Source organism: Chelmon rostratus, chromosome 4 (assembly GCF_017976325.1).
Source record: "Chelmon rostratus isolate fCheRos1 chromosome 4, fCheRos1.pri, whole genome shotgun sequence".
Lineage (NCBI taxonomy): Eukaryota > Metazoa > Chordata > Actinopteri > Chaetodontiformes > Chaetodontidae > Chelmon > Chelmon rostratus.
The window spans coordinates 28,882,215-28,904,920 of NC_055661.1; the positions used below are offsets into that span (position 1 = coordinate 28,882,215).

General features: G+C 45.9%; 1 protein-coding gene across 2 annotated transcripts in view; it reads left to right on the top strand.

Annotated features, from left to right (window-relative positions):
• Positions 1 to 22,706, top strand: part of pik3r3b (phosphoinositide-3-kinase, regulatory subunit 3b (gamma)) — a 180,132-nt gene that overhangs the window by 143,626 nt on the left and 13,800 nt on the right. The window contains exon 1 of one of the 2 annotated variants that reach the window (XM_041934598.1): positions 21,452 to 21,944. The exons of the other annotated variant lie outside the window; for it this stretch is intronic. Within the exon in view, the coding sequence (XP_041790532.1) occupies positions 21,830 to 21,944 (115 nt within the window). The 5' untranslated portion in view covers positions 21,452 to 21,829. Of the gene's footprint in view, positions 1 to 21,451; positions 21,945 to 22,706 lie in introns of those variants that run through there. 2 annotated transcript variants of the gene reach the window in all.

Consider the following 22,706-nt stretch of genomic DNA (forward strand, 5'->3'; position numbering starts at 1 on the left):
AGAGTCAGAATACAGACGATGGATTCATGACGCCGCCCAGGAGATGTGAGGATGTGTGGAATTAAACACGAAAACAGAAATATTTTAGCAAACGAACGGCTGAACACAAAGAGAAGAATAAACTAAGAGACAGCTGAAGAAGAAGTGTGAATGTGTGTGTATGAAGGGAGCCTACACACACACACACACACACACACACAGGCACACACACACATACAGTGCGTGGCGTCGCTGTCTCTATGTAAAGCCTGATTAATACATGTTACAGCTGAACCCTCTAATCTTATTACACAATCTGCCCATAGAGGAGAAACTAAAGCAGCACATTCAGCATCAACACACACACACACACACACACACACACACACACACACAATAGAAACAGACACACTGGAATAATGAAATAATGCAGCAGGTGATGTTAATGACGGCTCAGCTGTCTCCAGCTCTGTGAGGATGTTTGAGTCATAAAACATCTGATGCATCTCAGACGTGAACTTCAGCTCGTCCCTGAAAACAGTCGAATCTGAGCTGCCGTCAGCTCGTGACTCCCATGACTCGTCTCCAGGACCGCGCAGGCTGCTGTGCATTAAATGAATTCCAGCTTTGCAGAGGTCTTTGTCAGCCACTTCTTTCTGTATTTGAATTGTAAAAACCGTATTTTTTTTAAAGCAAGTGAGCAATTTGCAAGAGCGGTAGCACGTTCCAACCTGTGTCGAATAGAAATGAAGCTGTTTCAAGGACAGACGGTTTCTCAACAATGAAAAGAAAATGGTGAGGCGTCCTGCTTTGTTATTTTGTCAATGCAATGGAATCAAACTTGACTTAAATCAAGCTGATTTCCCAGGAAACAGGCAGAAATGTCCGTACAGAGCTGGCCAAAGGCTGCGAGTCTGAGAAAAATAAGACTTTGCTGCAGTTGGAAACTCCTCTTTTAAAAATGTGAATTATACAAATAGGCCAAAACGTGCCAGAAGCTCTCGTATGGTCCTTTCAGGTTTTTTGAAGACATGAAATATTTATGGACATGAGTGAGCAGATGAAGCGGTCCCGCCTCTGTCTCCCCGCCTCGTGCGGCTCTGGTTTACATTCATCTTTTTTAATTTGCGCTCAGGATTTGTGGATGTCACTGTCGGCTCACGTCGCGGCTGTAATTATTCAGCAGACGGCGTGCGGGTGACGGCGTGGCCTAGTTTGGAGCGAAGTACGCGGCCCGCCAGGTCCTCGCGTACAGTCCAGACGAAGAGGCAGAAGACAGGATGAAAGACAGAAGGGACGCAGGGAAAGAACAGCGAGGACAAAGATGGAGTATTTCCATCTCATATTTACTGTATCTGCTCCGTCTCCGTGGTGACATGCAGCCTCTTTGCCTGATTGGTCGAGGGCGCAGTGGATGACCGGGGCTAAAGTAACAGCTGGCCAATGGTAAAGAAGGATGAGGTGTTGACCCCGTGTCAGCTCTGTGTGTTTGTGAGAGACACAGCAGCCAATCAGGACACAACAAATTCTCCAAAATGCTGTTTTCTACAAAGTTGTGCAGCTGAAGCTTTGATGAAGAAGAGAAGGACACCCTTCATCTATATGTGTGTGCAAGTCCGTGATGATTCAAACAGGACTAACAGAGCTTTGGTAATATTGTACAGTTGGACAAGTGTGTCCATTCATTCATTTAAGGACAAGATGCACTTTTAAACTCCCATCAATCTGAACCACGATAATAAACTCACCTGGATTACCTTTTCTGTCACCCTGTGAGGAGCTGGCCTTGGTCTCTGCTGTCCTGGTCTGAACCAGCCTGGATATCCAGGCCACTTCTGAAGCGAAGGGATATCTTTTCGTACATGACTCTGTAGAATAAAACATTGCCTCTGTGGTCTTTTCATAGCAGAGCGGGTGCCGCGGCTGTGACGTCGCTCCGTTAACTTTTATGGAGATCTTATGTAACAGGACTCCCTGGCTGAGTGGGCCGGTACATTTGGCCGTTAGCTAAATCATCCATTTAGTGCTTCACAGCTCAGCCTTCGTTTCTTTCATTTCAGTTTTCAGTTTTTCAGGAGCAGCAGATTGTAAAACACCTGCAGTGGCCTGAAAAAGTTCGATTTCTATTCTGTGCAAAGCAAAGTGAGGAAAAAAGATGACACCATCTCTTTAATATTCTTACGCAAGATTACTTTTTAATTTCCACGTTTTACAGTTTCAGATAACAAAACAGGAAAAGAGCCTGAAGCTAAAGTTTGGTCAGTGCTCAGTTGCACCCCCCCTGGCATCTATCACAGCTCATAAAGGCTTTTTGTGTCCAGCTGAGAGTCTTTCAGGTCTTGTTTTTTGGGGATTTTCACTCATTTTTCCTTTTAAAGGTCTTCTAGTTCCTTCAGATTCTCGGCTTGTCTCGCACGCGCTGCTCTTTTGATGATGTTTAGGTTGGCGGGCTGTGGGGGCTGTGTGCAAAACCCTCAGCTTGGTCCTGTTGAGTCCAATATGGATTTTGAGATGTGTTTAGGACCATTATTCTGTTGTAGAAGCCATCCTATTTTAATCTTCAGCTTTTTTACAGATGCTGTGACGCTTGATTGCAGAATTTGTTGGTATTTAACTGAATCCATTCTTCCCTGTAACACTTAAATATTCCCAGTGCCATTGAACACAACACAAGTCCAGAGCATGATCAATGCAAACGTCTGATGCTGAATACTGCGTTGAGGTTCTGATGACTCCTCCATGAAGCTCATGTTTGTGCAGACAGCTGCTTCGACTCATGGCTGCTGATTGGAATCAGAGTATTTATAAAGCTTTATAAAGCTAAATTTGCATCACTTGGCCTTTCCTACGATGACTGTGAACAAGCCATCGAACTGTCGAGCTAATTAAGTCTGAGATGTTGCTCAATTCGTTTTGGCTGCCCAAACTTCTGCACGGTGTTCCTTTTCTGTTTATCACTCTAAAATTGTACAAAAACACAAATAATGCACTAATTTGGCTTAAAATGTTGAAGAGAATGTTTCATATTTAGCTTTATGACTTTTGGAGATCATTTTCTCATTATTTTCTGCACAGTGGCAGTGAAATTATGACCAGAGGTGGCCAAACTGCTGTTATACTCTCAGCTAATCACAGCAAATATCTTGAAGAAATGCACAAAGAACCTGCAGTCGCATTAATCCAGTGCATTATGTTTACTTGCCTTTCCGCCCCCAGACTAGTGACAAGGCAGAGATGTGCACTGAGACGTCTCAAAGCCACTGTTGCCTCTTTTCCTGTGGGATCCGGTCTAGAGCAGAAGTAAATGTACATCAAAATACAACTTTTGGTGCAGTTTTTAATCATACACACGTCTTTCAGTGACTCAAACACTGACTGACATCCTGCCCCGACTGACCACAGTGACACACCAATAAGACAGACTGTTTGCCAACATGAAGCAGAGCTGGTTAGATTACATTCAGCGGTAAATGTGTGGACAGTCTACAAGAAGAATCAGCTGTTTTTCAGCCTCCAGGTGGTGAATGTCGTTCAAGCGTGATCCAGCAGAATCCAGAATAGCTTCAGCAGTTACTATGAAGCTGAAACCGCTGTGTGAGCAGCTTTTCTGGGGGCTAAATCTGCTCCAGCAGCCTTTTACAAAATCAGGAAAAGGAAAAATGTTCGGTCATGTGGGGGACTCCCCCCATTTGTCCCGCTTGTGGGAAAACTTTGACTGGATTGGCTTCTTTTGCGGTATGTTTGAGCTTCCTTCGTATTTGCACGACTGTTGCTGCGTGTGTTTGTGTGCTTTCTTGCTCTGTGAAGTCATTTTTCTGGCTTTAATGCTGCACAGGCTGCTGAGCTGAGGTGAAGAAGGGGAAATGAGGTAAAAATGGGGGATAAAAAAAGAGAGGTATGATGCCTCTTAGCTATTTCCACATTACTAAGCAATCCTCTCTGTCCGTATGCCCCCCCAGCCACGCCTCTAATCTAATATGAAGTGGATCACAAGCTGATCACACTGTGCTCGCAGCTCGCACACACATACGGTACAGTACATCCAGGCACTCCTGACCCCGACAAGCAGCCGCAGCAGCACCAAAGGTCCCTTTTATGTCAGGCTGAGAGTGATTTCACTCATTTCAACTGAACTGTCAGCGACTCACAGTCCAACTGCGGTGACTCGCCAAAGGGCGCTTGTGACATTTGATGAGTAATGAGGTTAGAAAGTTTAAAATAAAATGAAAAAACAAGATCAAGCGCTTTCATTAAACCGCAGCACCTCCGATCGGCGCAGCAGGAGCCGGGGGATTTTTATTTCGAGGAGGGACGTGTCGGCTGTTCGGCTGTCACGGTGATATTCAGATGCTCCGTTAGACATTCTGCTCGCCCTCTGTTTGGCATGCTGGAGTTAACTCTTTGCAGGGTCGCAGACCGGCTGCAGAGTATTAGCGTACTGGTCTAACCCAGAGGAGCGTCTGTGGGCCAGCAGGCCGTCACCTTGAGAGTCCAGCGTCAGAGCAAGGAGTCGCCCATCACCGGTTCATGGTTGCATAACGAAAGACTCCACCGCTTCACCAGTTTAAAGGTCCACGTAGGATTTGAACCTCTCTGGCCTCTCTCACTTGCATCTTAATACGCCACCAAAAATGCTCAATATCAACCGCTCGGCGCCTGTAGCTTTAAAAGTGGCCGCCATCCAATGCAAACGAGCAAACTACAAACTGTCCTGAGCCACCAGTCCTGCACCGCTGAGTATGTGATCCATAGAGTGCATATCTGAAGTGTTTGTGCTGCATCGGCTCTCACACAGACAGTTAACAACAGCCACTGCAGGCTGCACCTTTCAAACCTTCAGCTGTTTGATACTCAAAACATGGAAGCAGATCACCATTAAATGAAAACAGAGATTATTAAAATAACTGCGAAGAGAGTGTTTGCTTTAAAAACGCTCCTATTGGTGATTTTTCAACGATGAACTCTGATGTTTAACTGTTCAGCCAACACAGACAAGAAGTCCTGAAAGTCGTGTGGATGAAATCATAACATCACCGTCCCAACACCCAACTCCATCAAATGTGAGTATGTTTCCTTCCACCTCCATGAGGCTGTTTCTATATTATATTATTTCGATAAAGCGAATATTAAATGAACGTATTGGAAAACAGGCAGGGCCTTGTGATGGGATGGAGAAGGTGCTGCTGGCTCTGACCGAACAGAGCGAGCCAGTGTTAGGCCCCGGTGCTCCTCAGTAACCCTCATGTAAAACAGCTCCTGTTTAAACGAGCCTTCAGGACGAGGCAACAACACACTGCTGCTCACCTCGAGTCACATCGAATTCACCCAATCGTTTACAGAGACCGACTGTAGAAACGATAGTCTGTGAAAAAACATTGTAATTAAACCGTAAGCGATAGGTTTGAGTGGAAATGGGGCACAGCAGTGATTTTCACCTCACGTATCACATCACCTCCCTCAGTGCATTCTGGGTATCAGCTCAGTTGATGCCCACACTCGGAGGTGTCTACACAGCTCAGCGGCTCCAGACCTGTTGGCAGCCTTAACGCATATTTTTATCCATGTGAGGTAAACATGTGAGTCCACCATGTTTACCTCACATGCTCCTCTCCTCTTCTCCTCTTTACCTTTCCTCTCTGCCAGCAGCAAACCCCCCCCCCATTTCCGCCCCGAGGGTGTTGGAATCCCTCTGATGTCAAGCGGCGGCGGTCGGCTTGGCTCGCTCTGACGTGTTTCATTTAGTTTAGTGGAAGCTGTGGGTGTCGTGGAAATACAGCGACTGTGTGTGTGTGTGTGTGTGTGTGTGTGTGTGTGTGTGTGTGTGTGTGTGTGTGCTGTGGCCCTACATGCTTGGTGACCCTCCACCTTTGTCCCCCCAGCAGGCAGTGTGTGAGTGTGACAAACACAGGCTCTGTCCCTTTTGGCTCTCAGGGTGAATCTGTTTGTACACCTGCCACAGATTTCCCTCCACACACACACACACACACATCCTGTAAATGCCGCTGGGGGGTTGCTGCTGCTTCTCTCGCCGCCCGTTCAGATGACCTGCTGCTTTGCTTTTTCACCCCCAGCTGGCAGTAATAGCTGCTCTCTGCATCCAACCCTGGGACGAGCAGCCCGAGCAGTGACGCAGCTTTAACTGTGCTGCTCCCGGTCTGAACTGGGCTTGATGAGGTTTACTCTGTGCCCCCCCCGGGTCATAAAGTCGGTATGATCAGTATACTGGTCGCTGAGTGTGATGTGGCCACTTGTCATGTTCAGACATACATTCAGCAGGGAAAGCAAAGAGACATGTCTCGATACCTCAGATTGTCACATCTTTCACATCACATTCAAAGCACTCAGCTTAGAAATTGTAATTGCCGGTGTTTTCATCAGGGGCGCCCAGGTAGCTCACCTGGTGGAGCATGCATTGCACACTAACGTACTATAACATGCTAGTCATGCTAAGTGTGACGTTGGATTGAGCGTTTAGTGCAGTCCACCTGTAGAGCATGTGGATTTTGTGTATGTGAGAAATGACTGGTTACTAGATGAGAAAGAATTTGTGAATTAAGCAGCGCCCCAACCGTCCCAGAATGCATTGCATGTCTTCAGACTTCTAGCACCACACTGTAATTCGTGCCATTACATCACTAAATTTACTCCTGAGAATAATTTCAGCGAGAAATCAACGTGTGATGAGCACTCTGACGTTTTTGGAGTTGAGAAGCTGCAGAAGCGCCTGCGGGGGTAGCAAGCTAGCTAGCTTACCCCACAGTCACACAGACCACTGCAGCCTGTTCATGGTATCCTGGGTTTTTCTGGTTTCTAATCAGATGGTTTTCTCTGCAGAGCTGTGCACCTGCATGCACGGTGAGGACGGAGGCATAAAGTTTAGTTCTGGATTTGGGACTTGAGCCCAGACACCCTGCAAAGAAAACTGACTGCAATAGCTTTCATCCCTGATATCATTCGTTACTCAAAGCTCATGACTCCTGGTGGGGGCTGGAACGTGGAACTTTGTGCTCAGCTGCCTCTTCACCATCACAGTCGGCCCACATTATTCTGCCGGGTTGGACACGCGATGAAACTACATGAGAGGTGTGTCCTTGTGACACATGTTGTATTATTCCATCAGATTCTTTACGTCCAGCAGAGGAAGCTTTGTGGTTGGTGTTCAGTAGCTCCACAGACACCAGAGGGGAGGTCTGGGTGGAGCGAGGGATGATGGGAGGTCGTCCTCCTGACTGATGTACTGTATTAGAAATCAGATAAGGAGTGTTTGTTCTCTGCTGTAATCTCGTCCCGGCTGCTCTCGGAGCTTGATCATTGTTCGCTAGCTGTTGATAAAACAAGGCCTCAAAGGATTGAATGGGAAGTAGGCTGTCACACACACACACACACACACGCACACACACACAGTTCTTCTGAAGCTTGTGTGCATTTATTTGCATTTGTTAGGCTTTTATTAGGCTTTTATTCCTGTAGCATTAAAATCCGTTCCTGTGGGGGGGGGGGGGGGGTTTTGCACTTTTACTACAAATTAGATTCTGTGTTCTCTCCATGACTGTCAACCACCAAAACGAGCTGTTTCTTCCCTTCAGACAGTTACACTTCATTACAATACACGATAAAAATCAACTGTTATAGATTTACAGCTTGCTAACGTAGCTGCTTTTCAAACGTTACACTTCTTTTCACGTTAATCTGCACTTAACATGAAAAAAAACATCACTGCTGCAAAAACAAACATAGACAAATGACTGACTTTGCTTAATTCTGTGGTGAATTGACACAGGACGACATTAATGAACACAAAATGAAATCATTATGATGGAAATGTGCCAGATCTAACAAAACAGCTGTTTTTTTATTGGCAGTAAAACTGGTGGGCAGTGGGAGACACGTGACTTAGCATAAAATGGGTCGTATTTTTGTAGCTTCGTCTGTAAGTGATGACACCTGTTGGATCGTTGGATGGTGACATCACCACGTTCCCAAATCTGACTGGTGACACAATGAGGACGGTGTTGTTACACGACAGGAATCAGAACCAGAGCTGTGAAAAGAGGATCCTCGCTGTAGGAAACCGGGCTGATCTTAAAGACGGAGACAGGAAAGAGTTAAATGTTTTTCACAGCAGGTCTGCCTGACTCTGCTCGACCGGTTGACGGCCCTGCAGCCCTCCTGCTTGGCTCTCTGCCCGTCTGTCTGTCTGTTCGTCTGTCTGTCTGTCTGAGCGGCTGCCTGACTGTGCCACTGCATGAATAATGCTGAGCCATGGTGCCCCGCTGCCTTGACAACCAGTGAAGAGCGAGGAGAGGAAGAGGGAGGGGGAGAGGGAGAGGGGGGAGGTCTGTGTGGGTAGAGAGCAAATATAGCAAAGAGAAAAGAGGGAGAGGAGGAGGAGGAGAGCAGGAAGGATGGTGCTGGGGGGGATCTGATCAAGTGAAACAATGGAAATGTAGGGCAGAGAAAGAGAAAGATTTGGAGGGAGGGGGTAATCAGGGAATGCTTTATGTGGGGCAGAGAGATGGAGACGAGATGCAGAGCGGAAAGAGGGAGGAGGCATCCGAAAAACAAGAGAAGGAGAGCGAGAAAAGAGAGAGGAAAAGGAAAGAAAGAAAGAAAGAAAGAAAGAAAGAGAGGCAGCTCAGCAGTTTTGGATGCAGCCTGCAGCAGCAGCAGCAACCTGTTTCACAGTGTCACCAGAGTGTTGCATCATGGGAGCAGGACCAGGGGGACGCTCGCGTTGCAGGATGACATCACCGAGTCAGCTCTTGTCTGCTCGGCTCTTTCTGTCTGTCTGTCTGCCTGTCTGTCTATCTGCCTGTCTGTCTCTCTGTCCGTCTGCCTGCCTGCCTGTCTGTCTGTCTGTCTGTCTGACTGCCTGTTCGTCTGTCTGTCTGTCTGTCTGCCTGCCTGCCTGTCTGCCTGTCCGTCTGACTGTCTGGCTGTCTGTCTGTCTGTCTGCCTGTCCGTCTGCCTGTCTGTCTGACTGCCTGTCTGTCTGTCTGTCTGCCTTCCTGCCTGTCTGTCTATCTGTCTGTCTGTCTGTCTGTCTGTCTGTCTGCCTTCCTGCCTGTTCGTCTGACTGTCTGTCTGTCTGTCTGTCTGACTGTCTGTCTGTCTGTCTGTCTGCCTGCCTGCCTGTCTGTCTGTCTGTCTGTCTGCCTTCCTGCCTGTCTGTCTGCCTTCCTGCCTGTTCGTCTGACTGTCTGTCTGTCTGTCTGTCTGCCTGCCTGCCTGTCTGTCTGTCTGTCTGTCTGCCTTCCTGCCTGTCTGTCTGTCTGTCTGCCTTCCTGCCTGTCTCTCTGTCTGTCTGCCTGTCTGTCTGTCTGTCTGCCTTCCTGCCTGTTCGTCTGACTGTCTGTCTGCCTGTCTGTCTGTCTGCCTTCCTGCCTGCCGGCCTGTCTGTCTGTCTGTCTGCCTGTCTGTCTGCCTACCTTCCTGCCTGTCTGTCTGCCTGTCTGTCTGTCTGTCTGTCTGTCTGCCTGTCTGACTGCCTGACTGCCTTCCTGCCTGCCTGTCTGTCTGTCTGTCTGCCTTCCTGCCTGTTCGTCTGTCTGTCTGCCTGTCTGTCTGCCTTCCTGCCTGTCTGCCTGTCTGTCTGACTGTCTGTCTGCCTGCCTGTCTGTCTGCCTGCCTGCCTGTCTGACTGCTCAGCTCAAAGCAGTGAAACAGAGAGCCAGATCGACAGATGAACAGACCGACATAAACGCAGAAGGAAAAAAGACGCAGATGCTCATGGAGAGTTTCAGCCTCGTGTGCCAGCATGATATTGCAATCTGAAAAAGAGAGGAGGAGGAGGAGGGGGAGGAGGAGGAGGGGGAGGAGGAGGAGGGGGAGGGGTGTAGAGATTTGGGTTCGGTTCAGTTGGAAAGAGTCTATTAGTGTGTGTGTCATCTATCTGCTGCCCTCCTCTAAAGCTGTATCCCTGCTTGGCTCTGTGTGTGTCCACTGCACCCAAAAACAGAGATAGAGCAGGTTGAGAGGCATCGTCCCCATTTCTGACTGCAACAGCAAAAAGCCATTTGACTGCAACACTAACAATCATATTTTTAGTCCTTTTACCACCAAATGTGCACACAAGAGGCCGACGAGCGGGGAATTTTCTCGCTCGGTTTATTTCTCCCTGTCCGATTAAATTTGGCATTTTCAGTCCTGCCTTCACCCGATCCTGTTACTATATATAATCATTTCCCATGTGGCTCTTCCTGAGCTTCTGTCCAAAGTCCCTGGACATGTGCAGCATGAAAATGATTTTCTGAATTTAAATTGAGCGAGTAATCACACAGCGTTGCCCTGTGCTGAAATAGCTTTTGTCATTTACATCCTTACCTTCACCTGATCCCAGTCCTGTAACCATGGCCTCCATTCACAGTCCCCCGATAGGCAGAAATATCATTTCTTAATTTAAGTTGTGTCATGTCATGACCCTGTGCTTGACGCAATCTTGTTTTCAGCTGATCAGCTGATTAATGGACACCAATCATGGCCCCATGTTAAACCTTACCTCTCCTCCCGATCATACAATCGTTCACCACTTTCCACAAACTGCCAGACAGCATAAACAGGAAGCAGGCTGCGCAAACAATCACTGACCTCATGCTAAAATTGGCTCTTGTCCGAGCAACTTCAACTCTTGATGACGTAATCATTTTCTTGATGACTTTTCCAGTTGACGAAGTAATCACATATGATGGAGTCGCACATCACAGGAACGCTGCGGATCTGAAGGTTGCTCTGTCGACCCGATGCTAGCCTTTATTTATTTATTTATCAATAAAAAATGTACTTTGAAAAGCATTATGATCATATATTCCTGCATAGTAACACTCAGATCAGCTGCTGTACAGTAGACCAGGACTGTACGCTGCAGAGACACAGACGCAGGCTTCTCAGCAGGACGTTCTCAATAATTAATAGAAATCCTTTTAGTTGCTCTGAGACTCGACTTGTGCCGGTCTGCCGGCAGTGTGAGACAGCCGGAGTTTGCACAGGTGCAGCATTTTTACCAGTTCGATTGTGTGACACAGGATCAGTCAATTCTAGGAAAGCAACTGGATCCACTCTGAATGGTAATGAGTCCATCGGTTCTTTGAACAGAGGATAGATCAGGGCAGCTGAGGAAGGCGAGAGCTTCTCATTGGATTAGCTGAGCTGGAAAGTTTGAGACGGCGAAGCTAATCGGTGTGCTCGGGTCGGGGCGCACATGACTCGCGGCCGGCACACAGCTCACTAAGACCAAAGCAGCTGATTTAAATCCAATGTGCGGGATCCACCGGAGGCAGCGGTGCATCAAAAGGCCCGATCAAACCAGCTCCTGTGATGTGGGCTGCAGCGTCGTGTCTGGTGCATGATGTTTAAGCTTGGTCTTACCCGCGGAGATGTTCGTTCACTCAGAAGAAATGTACTTAGCAGGGTTCCTCTGAACTTCTTTGTTCACTTGACTGTGAATCTTTTGCCTCACCTGGAAACGGCATAAATGTTTCTGATTCACACGAGAACACTTTTCACAAGAACACTTTAACAGTGAACTACTGCACTCATAATGAGGTCTAGAGAGGACACAGGTAGGAATGATTACATTAAACATTTTCTTCTGATCACAGGAAGGTTATCTCAATCTCATCTAGAAGAGGCTCATGATACGTTTATTTTGGGGTCTACTGAAATATGTTTACACGCTTCATTGTTCAAAACACATTATTTATACCTAGTTAGCATCCGTCTGAAACGCTTTGTTTTAGCTTCTTTAAGTCTGGACAGCCCAGTCTGCTCTGATTGGTCAGCTCCTGCAGGCGTTGAGCTGTGTTTCCTCACCAACGGCACCGCCACACATCGAGCTGGAATCTGATCCGTGTTAGCCGCGACTTCGGTGCTCAGCGGCCACCAATGTAACAGCTTCGTATGGTCTGAGCTCGCTAGCTGCTGGGGGCTAATCAGAGTTAGACAATGTTTCCAGCCACATTAATTCCTGCAGTTCCTATACAGTAAATTTACATGCAGCAGCAACACACACACACACACACACATACTGGTGAGGACCCTGGAGCAGAGAGGGCCTCCGCATAGCAACAAAGCTAACTAGCTGAACTAGCGCTGCAGTATAAAGTCTCACAAACAGTAACTGGAAAAACAGCTATCAACATCCAACCGACTGATCGAGTTATTTGGTTGGCTTCGACTGAGGGTCAGCATTCACAGTTTCTCTTTATTGGCCCTCAGTATTTGTCCAACATGCTAACATAATAAACAGTCAAACAGCATAAAACATGGCAAAACTTACAGCCTACAGGTTTGCAGTCGGTTCACGTACAGCCGTTATTGATCCGTCCTTCAGCTTGTTGTCGGGCCCCTGTTGAAAAAGCAGTCCGGAGTAAAAAGCACGCAGTTTTCCAGTAGTTGTGGGGACATTTCTTTCACATTTCCATTAATGGACCTTGACGTCCTCAGATTGTAGAGCAGATAAACACTTTCATGCTGGTTGTTGCAGCCAACAACAGAGACCCCGGCGTGCTTTGCTCGTACCTTCCACATCTGTGCGTTAGCGGAGTCGGCGTTAAACTCTTTGCTGCTCTCTCCTCCACCTAGCTTTGTTTGAGGCCATGGCAAACTCGCCCTGAGGTGGGTGTTATGCGCTGCATCGTGATACAGACGAGTCACAGAGGTAAAGGCTGGAGTGCAGGCAGAGTGTTTCAGACAGTTCAGGAGCAGCGTTTTCTGTCGGAGAGAAGAACTCCCTGCAGAATAACTTTGCTGAACATGCACTGAAAAGCTATTTAACACACAAAAAACATAATGTATCATCTTTAACAAGCAATTATATTGATGATCAATCCTTCATTTAAATACTAACATGCAAAAGACCAAACAGGCATCATTATTTTATATTTAATTGTGGATTTAAGACAGGCAGGCCTTATTTTCCGGTCCATTGCGGTTTTATCAGGCCTGAGCAGCACTGAGCACACAGGACTGAACATTTGCATCCTCCCCATAGCAGCAGCAGTATGGGGCGTTGGTGTCATCCACAGTGTTTCAGTTGCCATATGTAACAGAAAATATGGCCTCTCTGCATGGCTCACTGCAGTCGCCCTGTCCCACTGACACCATGATTGCATGCTTCCCACACACACACAGTTCTGTGCCTGTGAGGACCCTCGTCGACATAAGACATCCCCGAACCTAAATCCAGCCCTGATTCTTAACTCTCATCCAGCCTTTTGCAGAAGTGACAAAATATACCTTTGAAATTTAAAGTGGTCCTCACAAAGGTAGAAATATAAGAGCACCCTCAGACCCACACAGGTGACCCTGAGCTCTTAGCATATAAGGCACCTCAAACCGTCAAGTGCTTTCTAATATTTGTCTGAACAAAAAATGCCCAATGAGTTTCTTATTCGCAAGATCAAATATAAGTATTTTGTGTATCTACACACTGAAATCTTTGGAAACTTTGGGATGTAAGATGTGTTCCTGTGCTTTGTAATTCTTGCATTGTGACGGTTTTTGACGATGATTGTAGCAGAGAAGCCAGATGACACACTGTGTATGTCCCTGCACCCTCCCAAACTGCTTATGCATAATATATACAAAAGTGCCGCGCCATGTTATGCAACCGTCCTCTGTGTGTGTGTGTGTGTGCGTGCGTGCGTGCACGCTCTTCTAGACCCCACTCCTTCCATGTCTATGTTTAGCAGCCTATTCGTGTCTACTGTTAAATTGTACTTTCCACTCTAGTTATTACAGTGGCAGACAAAATATGAAAAGCGCCGAGGGCCGTGGATAATAAGCACAGAAACAGAGCAGGCAGCGAGCAAACCGCAGCCTCATCATCACCGTACAGTCAAACATCCCGCCCCCCCACGCACTCATGTATTCATGCACTGTCATTTCTAAATCATGAGACAAACATGTCCAAAACTTCAGGTCTCTCTTCGCCTCTTTCGTCGCCGTCCTCCTTCTGCCTCTCCTGCATCGTTTGCTTCGGTCTGGCACTGCAGTCGGGCAGATTAGGATCTCTCCTCCCCCTCCTTCCATCCGTCCTTCCCTCAGTCTGCTGCCTCTGCTTCTCCCATGACAGCGAGTGCTCGATCTGTTGGCTTTTCCTTTAAAAGAAGAAAGCAGCTTTAACCACATGCTCAGTGGCTGATAGATTGTACAGTAGTGACTCCCTGACACCGGGGGACACGTCAGGGAGATATACAACTCTATTGTGTCTCTTTCTGAATCACTGCTTTATTTCAGCACACACACACACACACACACACACGCCCACTCGGGACCAATTAAACCTATAAAACACAAGACTGAAAACTGCACGTGGAAGTGGAAGAAAAATTTCTTTAAAACGTAAATAAAATTAAAATAGCCAAATGCCCCATCAGCCAAAGTGTTCGAGGGGCTGCAAAGACCAGCAGAAGATAATAAACATGGTTATTAGTAAGCCTTTCACATGTATTTATGCTTTAACACTAGTGTTATATTGCTCTTGTATACAGTTTGCAGACTTGCAAGTAAGAGATAATTAAAGATTGGTCAGCAGAGGCTGAGATATCCTGACTTTTGGTTCCCGGTACAGTACTGAATGTGTCAAGCCCCAGAAACAATACGGCTCAGTGACGTCTCTACAGTAGACCGTCATTAGACTCAGCATGCAGCTAATGCTGGCAAACAGGAGACCCAAACCCAACTGGAGGCCCTCACATGTACGTTCTGGCTTTGTTTCAGTGCATCCTGCCGCTTGGCATTGGCACACGTGGATGCAGATGACACAGAGAGGAAGGTGTAGATAACCTAACATGAACTGCCTGCAGCTGTGGGAGTGGCTACTCTTCCCATCACATGACTTAAACTTCTCTCTCGTGCACGAAACGACTTCACAAGTAATTACGCGACGTTTGTCAAACGTTTATCGGCTTCCAGCTTTTTTTCTTATACCTGATCCAGCGTATCAAACTCTGTATGTGGACACCCGGACATTACACCCACATGTGATAGCTGGACACCAGTAATCTGCTTCAGTGACAGCCTTCACTTTGATTCAGGCATCAGAGCATTAACGAGGTCCAACTCTGCTGTTGGGTGGTGACGTCTGACTCACAGTCAGCATTCAAACATGAATTTGGAGGAAGGCTGCAGTTTAAAAGATGGTTGTATACTGCAGCATTAAGTTTCCCCCTTCACTGGAGCCAGTCTAGTCCATACCAGGAAAAATAGTCCCAAACCATCATTGTGCACTATATGACCAAATGTATGTGGACACCCGTCTCCACATGCTTTTGTTCATACAGTCTAGTGTCCTCTGTGGTGTGTTTCAGTGTAAGCTAAAGTAGTTTCTGTGTGTGTGTGTGTGTGTGTGTGTGTGTGTCACACACACAATGTGGAGTTCAGATAAGCTGCTGGTTCACAGGTGTCGGAGGGTCACGGTGGCTCCATTCAGCCGTGTCAGCGTGTCGCCCTCCTCGTGGCGTCTGGCTTTCTATCTCATTTCACAAAGTACAATAGCTGCTAATAAAAGAGCGTTCGAGGTAGATGATTATGTGCTGTGGTTGTAGAAAGTGACACTGTGTTCTGATGTGGGTTTTGGTTGGTTTTGCTTGGGCCGCAGGTGGCGTGTGACCTTAAATGTGCTTCACACACGCTCGGAAAGATAACGCACAACTTAAAACATGCACAAACTCCAGCACACACACACACACACACACACACACACACACACGTAGAAACTCACAGATTCGTTTACTGAACTGCTCGTCCTTCAGAAACGAGAGCAGCAGTTCACGTTTTTGGACTAGACATCAGTTTTATCTGAACCTCTGTTTGCAAGTTACAATTCAAATGTAATCTGCGAGAGTGAAGCATGACAAACAGATGAGTCCATATATTTGCTTCATGGTCAACCATTGTTCGGTTGCAAACTGCTTCGTTTTAAATTCTCTGAAAAATGTCTAAATTTATCAGCTGCTCCGTTTGATGGAGCTGAGTAGCTGTGTCTTTGATGCGTTTAATGCGTGTTTTAATACACACATTTATTTAGGGGAACATTTTGATAGAAAAATCAAAGTAGCAGAGCCTAAAGAGCATGTTACTTTAGGTTTAACCCTCCTTCATGATTAAAAAAATCATGTGTGCGTGGATTTGTGCTTCCCTGCTGCATGTAAGTCAGTAGGTGGCATATGATATGAGCTTCCAGACAGTGCCTTTGTCTGTGCTAAAAGCCCCTTAAAACAGACATTGTTAGCGCCTCACTGGATGTTTCGGTCTCTATGGCGACAGAAATGGCAAACTCAACACCTGATTCCCAGGAGCTCACCTGGGCTTCTCTCTCACACACACAAGAGGATTTTTTTCTTGAATTCTCTGTTGTGCACACACACGCACGCATGCACGCGCGCACACACACACACACACACACACACACACACACAGAGGAAGAAGTATTTATACGTAACATTGCCAAAACCACAATGTAAAAATATGCAGAGTCCTACATTCAGTGTTTTCCTGAAGTAAAAGTACAGAAGTATTATCAAAATCAGTATCAGAAGATGAGCATCATCTCATGTCTGTGTAGTAAGTACAGAGCTGCAGTCTGGACATGATTAGCCTAGCTTAGCATGAAGACTGGAAGCAGGGGGACAATGCTAGTCTGGCTCTTGTAAGATCACTAGTTAACAGTATGTATCTTATTTGCTGGAAGTATTACAGTACTCAGTGAAGCACAGTGTATCCATCTGCCCAGTACTTCTGTGCAGCATTTCAGGTTGCCATGTATGGTGGGTGGGCACATTCTGGTTTTGGTCTATGTACAGAAACGATGGGACCAAACTTGGCAACTTGTGATGGAAAGACTTAAGGAAGCATCACAGACTGTTTTCACATTTCTGTTTATGTATGAATGAAGCAAACAACACGTTAAATATTGAACTTCCACTCGTTATGCTAAGCTAGGCTAACTGTGTCCAGACTGCAGCTCTGTACTTTACACACACACACAAGACTGAACTCATGTCACTGTAATGAAATCACACTGGTGTTTTGACCAAAATGTTCTTCAAAGTCTAATTAACAAAATTGATAATACATCATATTTCATGAGATTCTTTATGTTGGCAGTAAAACCAAGTAGTAAGAAAGAAAGTACTTTAATTCTCAAGTAGTCTCATAGAATGGAAATACTACATTAACCTCAAAGCAATATGTGAAATTGCTCTGTAAATGTGCTTTTTCTGTTCAACCTCTGCACCCATTAGGTCTCCTTGTGGATTAACAGATCACCAATGGGTCATTAGAGAAGTTTCTCTACGACTGTAGTGCAAATTTTTAGCAATTTCTTTAAAACACTGGCGTAATAAAATACTGGTCAGTTTCTATCAACCAGATTCTTGAATATTCTTAAAGAATATGATGAGATAGGATACGTCAGTAACTCCTCTGTAGCTCTGGTCCATCGCATTTCCTTGCTGCTTCCCACCAAATGTGGCATTTCTGTTACTTTAATGAATGAACTTGTGGTATTTCTGCACACCTGCCCTTTGTGTGTGTGCGTTTGGCACTGACAGCAGCACCAACATGCTGCAGAAGAAAAAACTGAAGCAGCTTCCACAGCATCGGCAGTTATTCCTTTTTTTTTTTCTTCTGGCAGTCGTTATTGCTCTTTATTACTTTGCCAACATCTCTGCCTCAGCCAAGCTTAGAAGGGTTTATTTGACATTTTGGCATTTTCTGCTCATTCATTCTGTTTTTCATGCTCGGATTCAAAATGCAGCTAAGACGCATGGATGGAAACAAACATAACGGGAATGTGAAGCTTTATTTGGAGCCGTGGGAGAGCCTGATCATATATGACTATGCTTCATATGTGATTATGCATACGCTATGCAAATAGGCCACTTGATGCCACTCGGCTCTATTGTTGGGAAGGTTAAATGGGGAGCAGTGCGCTGATGGCCGGGGACAGCGCAGATTAATACTGCTGTTCCCATCATCCTCCTCCCTCCGTCTGCCCCTCCCTCTTCCTCTCTCTTTCTCTTTTGTATGATGAGGGGCAGAGTCAGTTCCTGTGTCATTGTTAGAGATCCATCTGCCCAGCCACACACACACACACACACACACACACACACACACACACACACACACGGAGAGAGAGAGAGAGAGAGAGAGAGAGAGAGCAGCAGCAGCAATTAAACCTGTTTGACACACTTGACAGAGAGGAGCTTTGGGGTGTGTGTCCGGCACGAGCCATCTGTGAAACAACCACCCACACACACACACGCACACACACACACACACACACACACACACACACACACACACACACACACAAACAGTGGTGTTTCCCTCACTTTTGGGGACATTACATTGACTTACATTCATTTCTTGGAGACTTACACTAACCATAACCAGTGCTTGTCTAGCCTTAACCTTTACCCTAACCTTAATCTAAACCTAACCTCACCCTAACATTAATCCAAATCTTTATTTATGTTATGTTGACATGCATTTTGTACCCATGAGGAAGACGAGTCCCCACAATGTGACTGTATAAACCAGTTTATGTTCCCACAACATGAGTAATACATATCCACACTCACACACATGCAAACACACACACACGCGTTCTGCTGCATTAAATAGATTTCATTCTCTGACATTCCCCCAGCTCCCAGTAAGAGGACCCTCCATCCTCCTCCTCCTCCTCTCCTTCTCTTGTGATGGACAGATGAGACACACACATTTAGGGAGGGGACGGGTGGACGGATGGATGGATGGATGGGTGGCTGGGTGGGTGTGTGGGTGGATGGAGAGGGAGGACAGAATGGATGGATGGCAGATTGGGGAGCAGACCTTTCATTTATTGTTGCTCCCTGAAGTAGGACACCGGGCAGACAGATAGATAGACAGAGCAGCTGTAATTACTGGTGGCGGCAGCCCCCATCTGAAGATATTGTATTGATATTAGGCTGTTAACAGGAGATTACCATGTGGATGACTGGGGGTCTGGGCCAGTCTGGGTCTCCACTGTGTGCTTTGGGGGCAGCTGATTATGAAGATGCCATTGTTGTTGTTTTTTGTTTTTTTTTATCTTAGAAGTGCTCCACTTTCTGTTGTTGGCATAGGAACAGAAGCAGAGGAGAGTGATTTTTTTACAAAAAAAAAAAATGCCCAGATTATTTATTTATTTATTTATTTATTGGAAACAGTTTATCATCAGTTATTATTATGTTTGCACAAACAGAACACCCCACAATGTGCTTCTGCAGATAGAAAATAAAGGTTTTAGGCTAGCTTTTGCAAAAACAGACATGAGGGAAACCTACCAAAACCCCACATGCAACAGTAAATATTAAGATCAGATAGAAAAACATAATGAAAACAATCCTGTGAGAGAACCAAAACAGTAAATTTGCAAAAACAGTGAGCTGAACGATGCTATAGCGCTCTGCAGAGCTGAGGTGACTGCAGAGTCAGTGATAAGTCTCTGTGCATCACTATGAGGAACCCCATCCCATCCCATAATATGCGGTCATTTGATCCGCTGTTAAAATAAAAATATTGGTGATAGCAGCTTTACAGGAAATGGAATCTGAAAACAAGGAGTCCTAGATAGAGGTCCCGAAACAGGCCTGAACCCACAATCCTGTGAATCCATAATATCCATCTTAGCAGGTGTGTGTTTTGATGTGTGTGTGCAGTAATCCCTGTATTATAGGCTTCCTAAATACATGTTTGCATCTCTCTAGCATCCCTAAGCTCATGTTTAAGCGTCCATATCCTTTACTGTTAACTGTACTTACCTCATTGTAGGCGGCTTGGTTCACGTTGTAAATGGCTCTTTTCCTCCACTGGAGTTAAACAAGCCCACTGAAGAAACAAACTATAGCTCCAAACACAGCGCTGCAGCAGAGAAGGACACTACGATCAAAGAGGATTTACATTTTTCACTGTTTGGGTCTTGTAAAATTTTCACAAAGTTAGTATAATTAGCATGTGATAGTTTATTGAATGTGTCACAGTATAGGATCAGCTACAGAGCTGGCAAGAGTTCAGTCACACTGCAGCAGGGGAGACAGCTGCTGACGTGGGAGCCTAAACTGTACATCACACAGTCTGTAGGAGACGTTATAATCTCAGTCTCGTTGCATGTCTTTTTTTTCTTCACATGGCTACAGACTGCTTTTTAAACCTTGTCGTGATTTGGGTTTTTGAATGATTTTCCTACCTTTCGGTCAGCCATTCGTTGAATTCATTTCACTGTGGCGTGAACGTCAACTTGAAAATGAGACTTGAAACTGGCTTGATTTGTGTATTCCACCATTACTGTCACTTTGCATGCTAACGCAGCTGAAAGAGTGGTGTCTACTGCATTACCACGCAATGATCACTTTAAAATATATGTACTTATTGTCAACAAACCCCATGAAAAGACCAAAACCGATGCGTTCATCCATCTATGCATACTTTCTGACTTCTCTATCATGTCTGTGGCTCTCAGCCCATTGTTTCCTCACAACAGCTCACAAATGTGTGGCTTAATTTAATTTCCTAAACACTGCAGTTTCTATCAAATGTTACTCAACTAGTCAAAACATGGATGTGGTCTCCATGACGTCACCCACAAGTTTCTGAAGAGCCATTGTGAAGCTCAACTCTGGAGGAAATAGTGCATTAGTTGGGGACTATTTTCAGCTGCGGATTAATCCACATTTGGTGTTCTAGAGAGTATTTGGGGCAGCAGGATAGTGCATGTGGAATTGAGTCAAAATAAACTACAGTGTGTGTGTTCATGGTAATGAAGGACCATGTCATGTGCAACAGTGTGGCACATTTAACAATGGAGCTCTATGGCACAGTGGAAGAAGATATACCAGGCTATGGATACACAAACAATATTTGTTAGCGGGATTATTATATTGTTGGTTTGGTCTTTTTGTGGAATTAGTCGACAGTTGGAAAAACACAGAATATCACCCGCCTATTATTCGTGTAGCCTGTTATGTCATATCCCAATGTGGCTGCAGCAGCAGCAGCAGCAGCCAGTAGTTTGTAGTGACATACAGCCAGTCAGTGGGAGGGTGAGGATCTTACTGGAAAACCACAGAATTTGTAACTTGCTCTACAGAGGCTGAAGTAATTTCCCTATTGGCTTTGAACTGCAGCTTCTGAGCTTGCGCACAGAGGCTCTGTCAGCGGCGGGCCTGAGAAAGAAATGCGGTAGCCAAGGGGTGACGTAGTATTAAAATAAGATACAGGCAGAAAGGATGACAGGAACATTTTCCTCCGTAAGTCAGATAGGAATAGTATTTACACGTATTTCTGTTATGATCCATTACATCAACGCTATATTTGTATTAATGTGTGGTGCGTCACAGTTCATTAAGTTTGCGTCCCCCCTGTGCGCCGCGCAGAGTGGTTTGTCCCATCCGTTGTCAGCCTCCGCCAGCCTCCTCTTGTCAGTGCTCGTTTTAAAAATGAAGGCAGCAAGTCGCCGGCACCTGCGGAGGAGACGGAGAGGGGCTGAAATGTAGAGCTGGCATCTACTTTCCCACCGTTTAAAGGACGCTTTTATATACCCAAATACATCTATAGAGGGTCTTCATGAAGAGCCCCAAGTTCTCAACACTATTATTATGTCGGAGGGAGCAGTCGCAGCCCGGTGCTTGCTGTTCACAGTTCGTCTATTTATTCCAGTCTGAAGCAGGAATTCAGATAGAAGACTTCCAAGTAGATAGATAGACTAGCTTATCTAATCAAGTCTTTTTTTTATATACGTCGCGTTGTTTTTGTCGTTTTGCCCCGCTCGAATTTTATAAGCTTTTTTTTGTGGAGAACGATTGTCAGGCTAAGCCACACGAAAGCAATGTACAACACAGTTTGGACAACGGAAAAAACCGGCGAGGAAGGAGACTGGAGGGACGTGATGATGCCGTACTCCACGGAGCTGATATTCTACCTGGAAATGGACCAGCCGCCAGGTAAGGAGGCCCGTGACAGCGGGGGCTGATGTCGGACACGGACGCGGGGCTGGAGCTGGCCGGAGAGGAGAGGTGTTGCGTTTGGGGGTTGTGCAAATTGGGGGGAAGTTTTGAAGCGCAACCCTGCTGCCGCTCGCGCCCCGCGGCGGTGCTTAGCGATATTTGGGTCGTGTTGCTCGAGGGATTTCACGTGTCTGCTCGTTTATGGTGCCACATTTCGTTTTGGCAGAGCATCGGTGTTGCCAGTTTTTTGGCATTTGACTGAAGCTGCACATTAGCCTAGCATAATCCTCTTTTGTTTTGTGGGAATCGGGCAACTTGATCATAAGTAAAATGATTCAGCGACATTTCGTCTGTAAATTTGGTTGTATTAACAGCTTCCAGCACAAATGACAGCGCTTTAAACGCATTATACCCTTTGTTTCTTGCTCTCCGGTTCAGTCGTTATGGCTGAAATGCTCCTTTGCACATTTATATCCGGATTTGTGCTCAGACACGGTAGCTGCTGCTCTCCAAACCTGCACTCAAACACTCATTCTGGAGACAATGGTCTCATGTAGTCTATAACTCACACAGAGGCAGCCGAAATCCTCCTCAGACCGTCTGCATATAATGTGATTTGAGAAATGAATTGCAGAGATGGCAGATATTGCAGCCGAAACCATTTTGGACTAAAATGCAAAAAACACCAACGCGGTTCGTTGTAGCCGAATTTGCTCCTTGAAGCCAGGAACTAATTTGTGGAACTATCTGCACATTTCT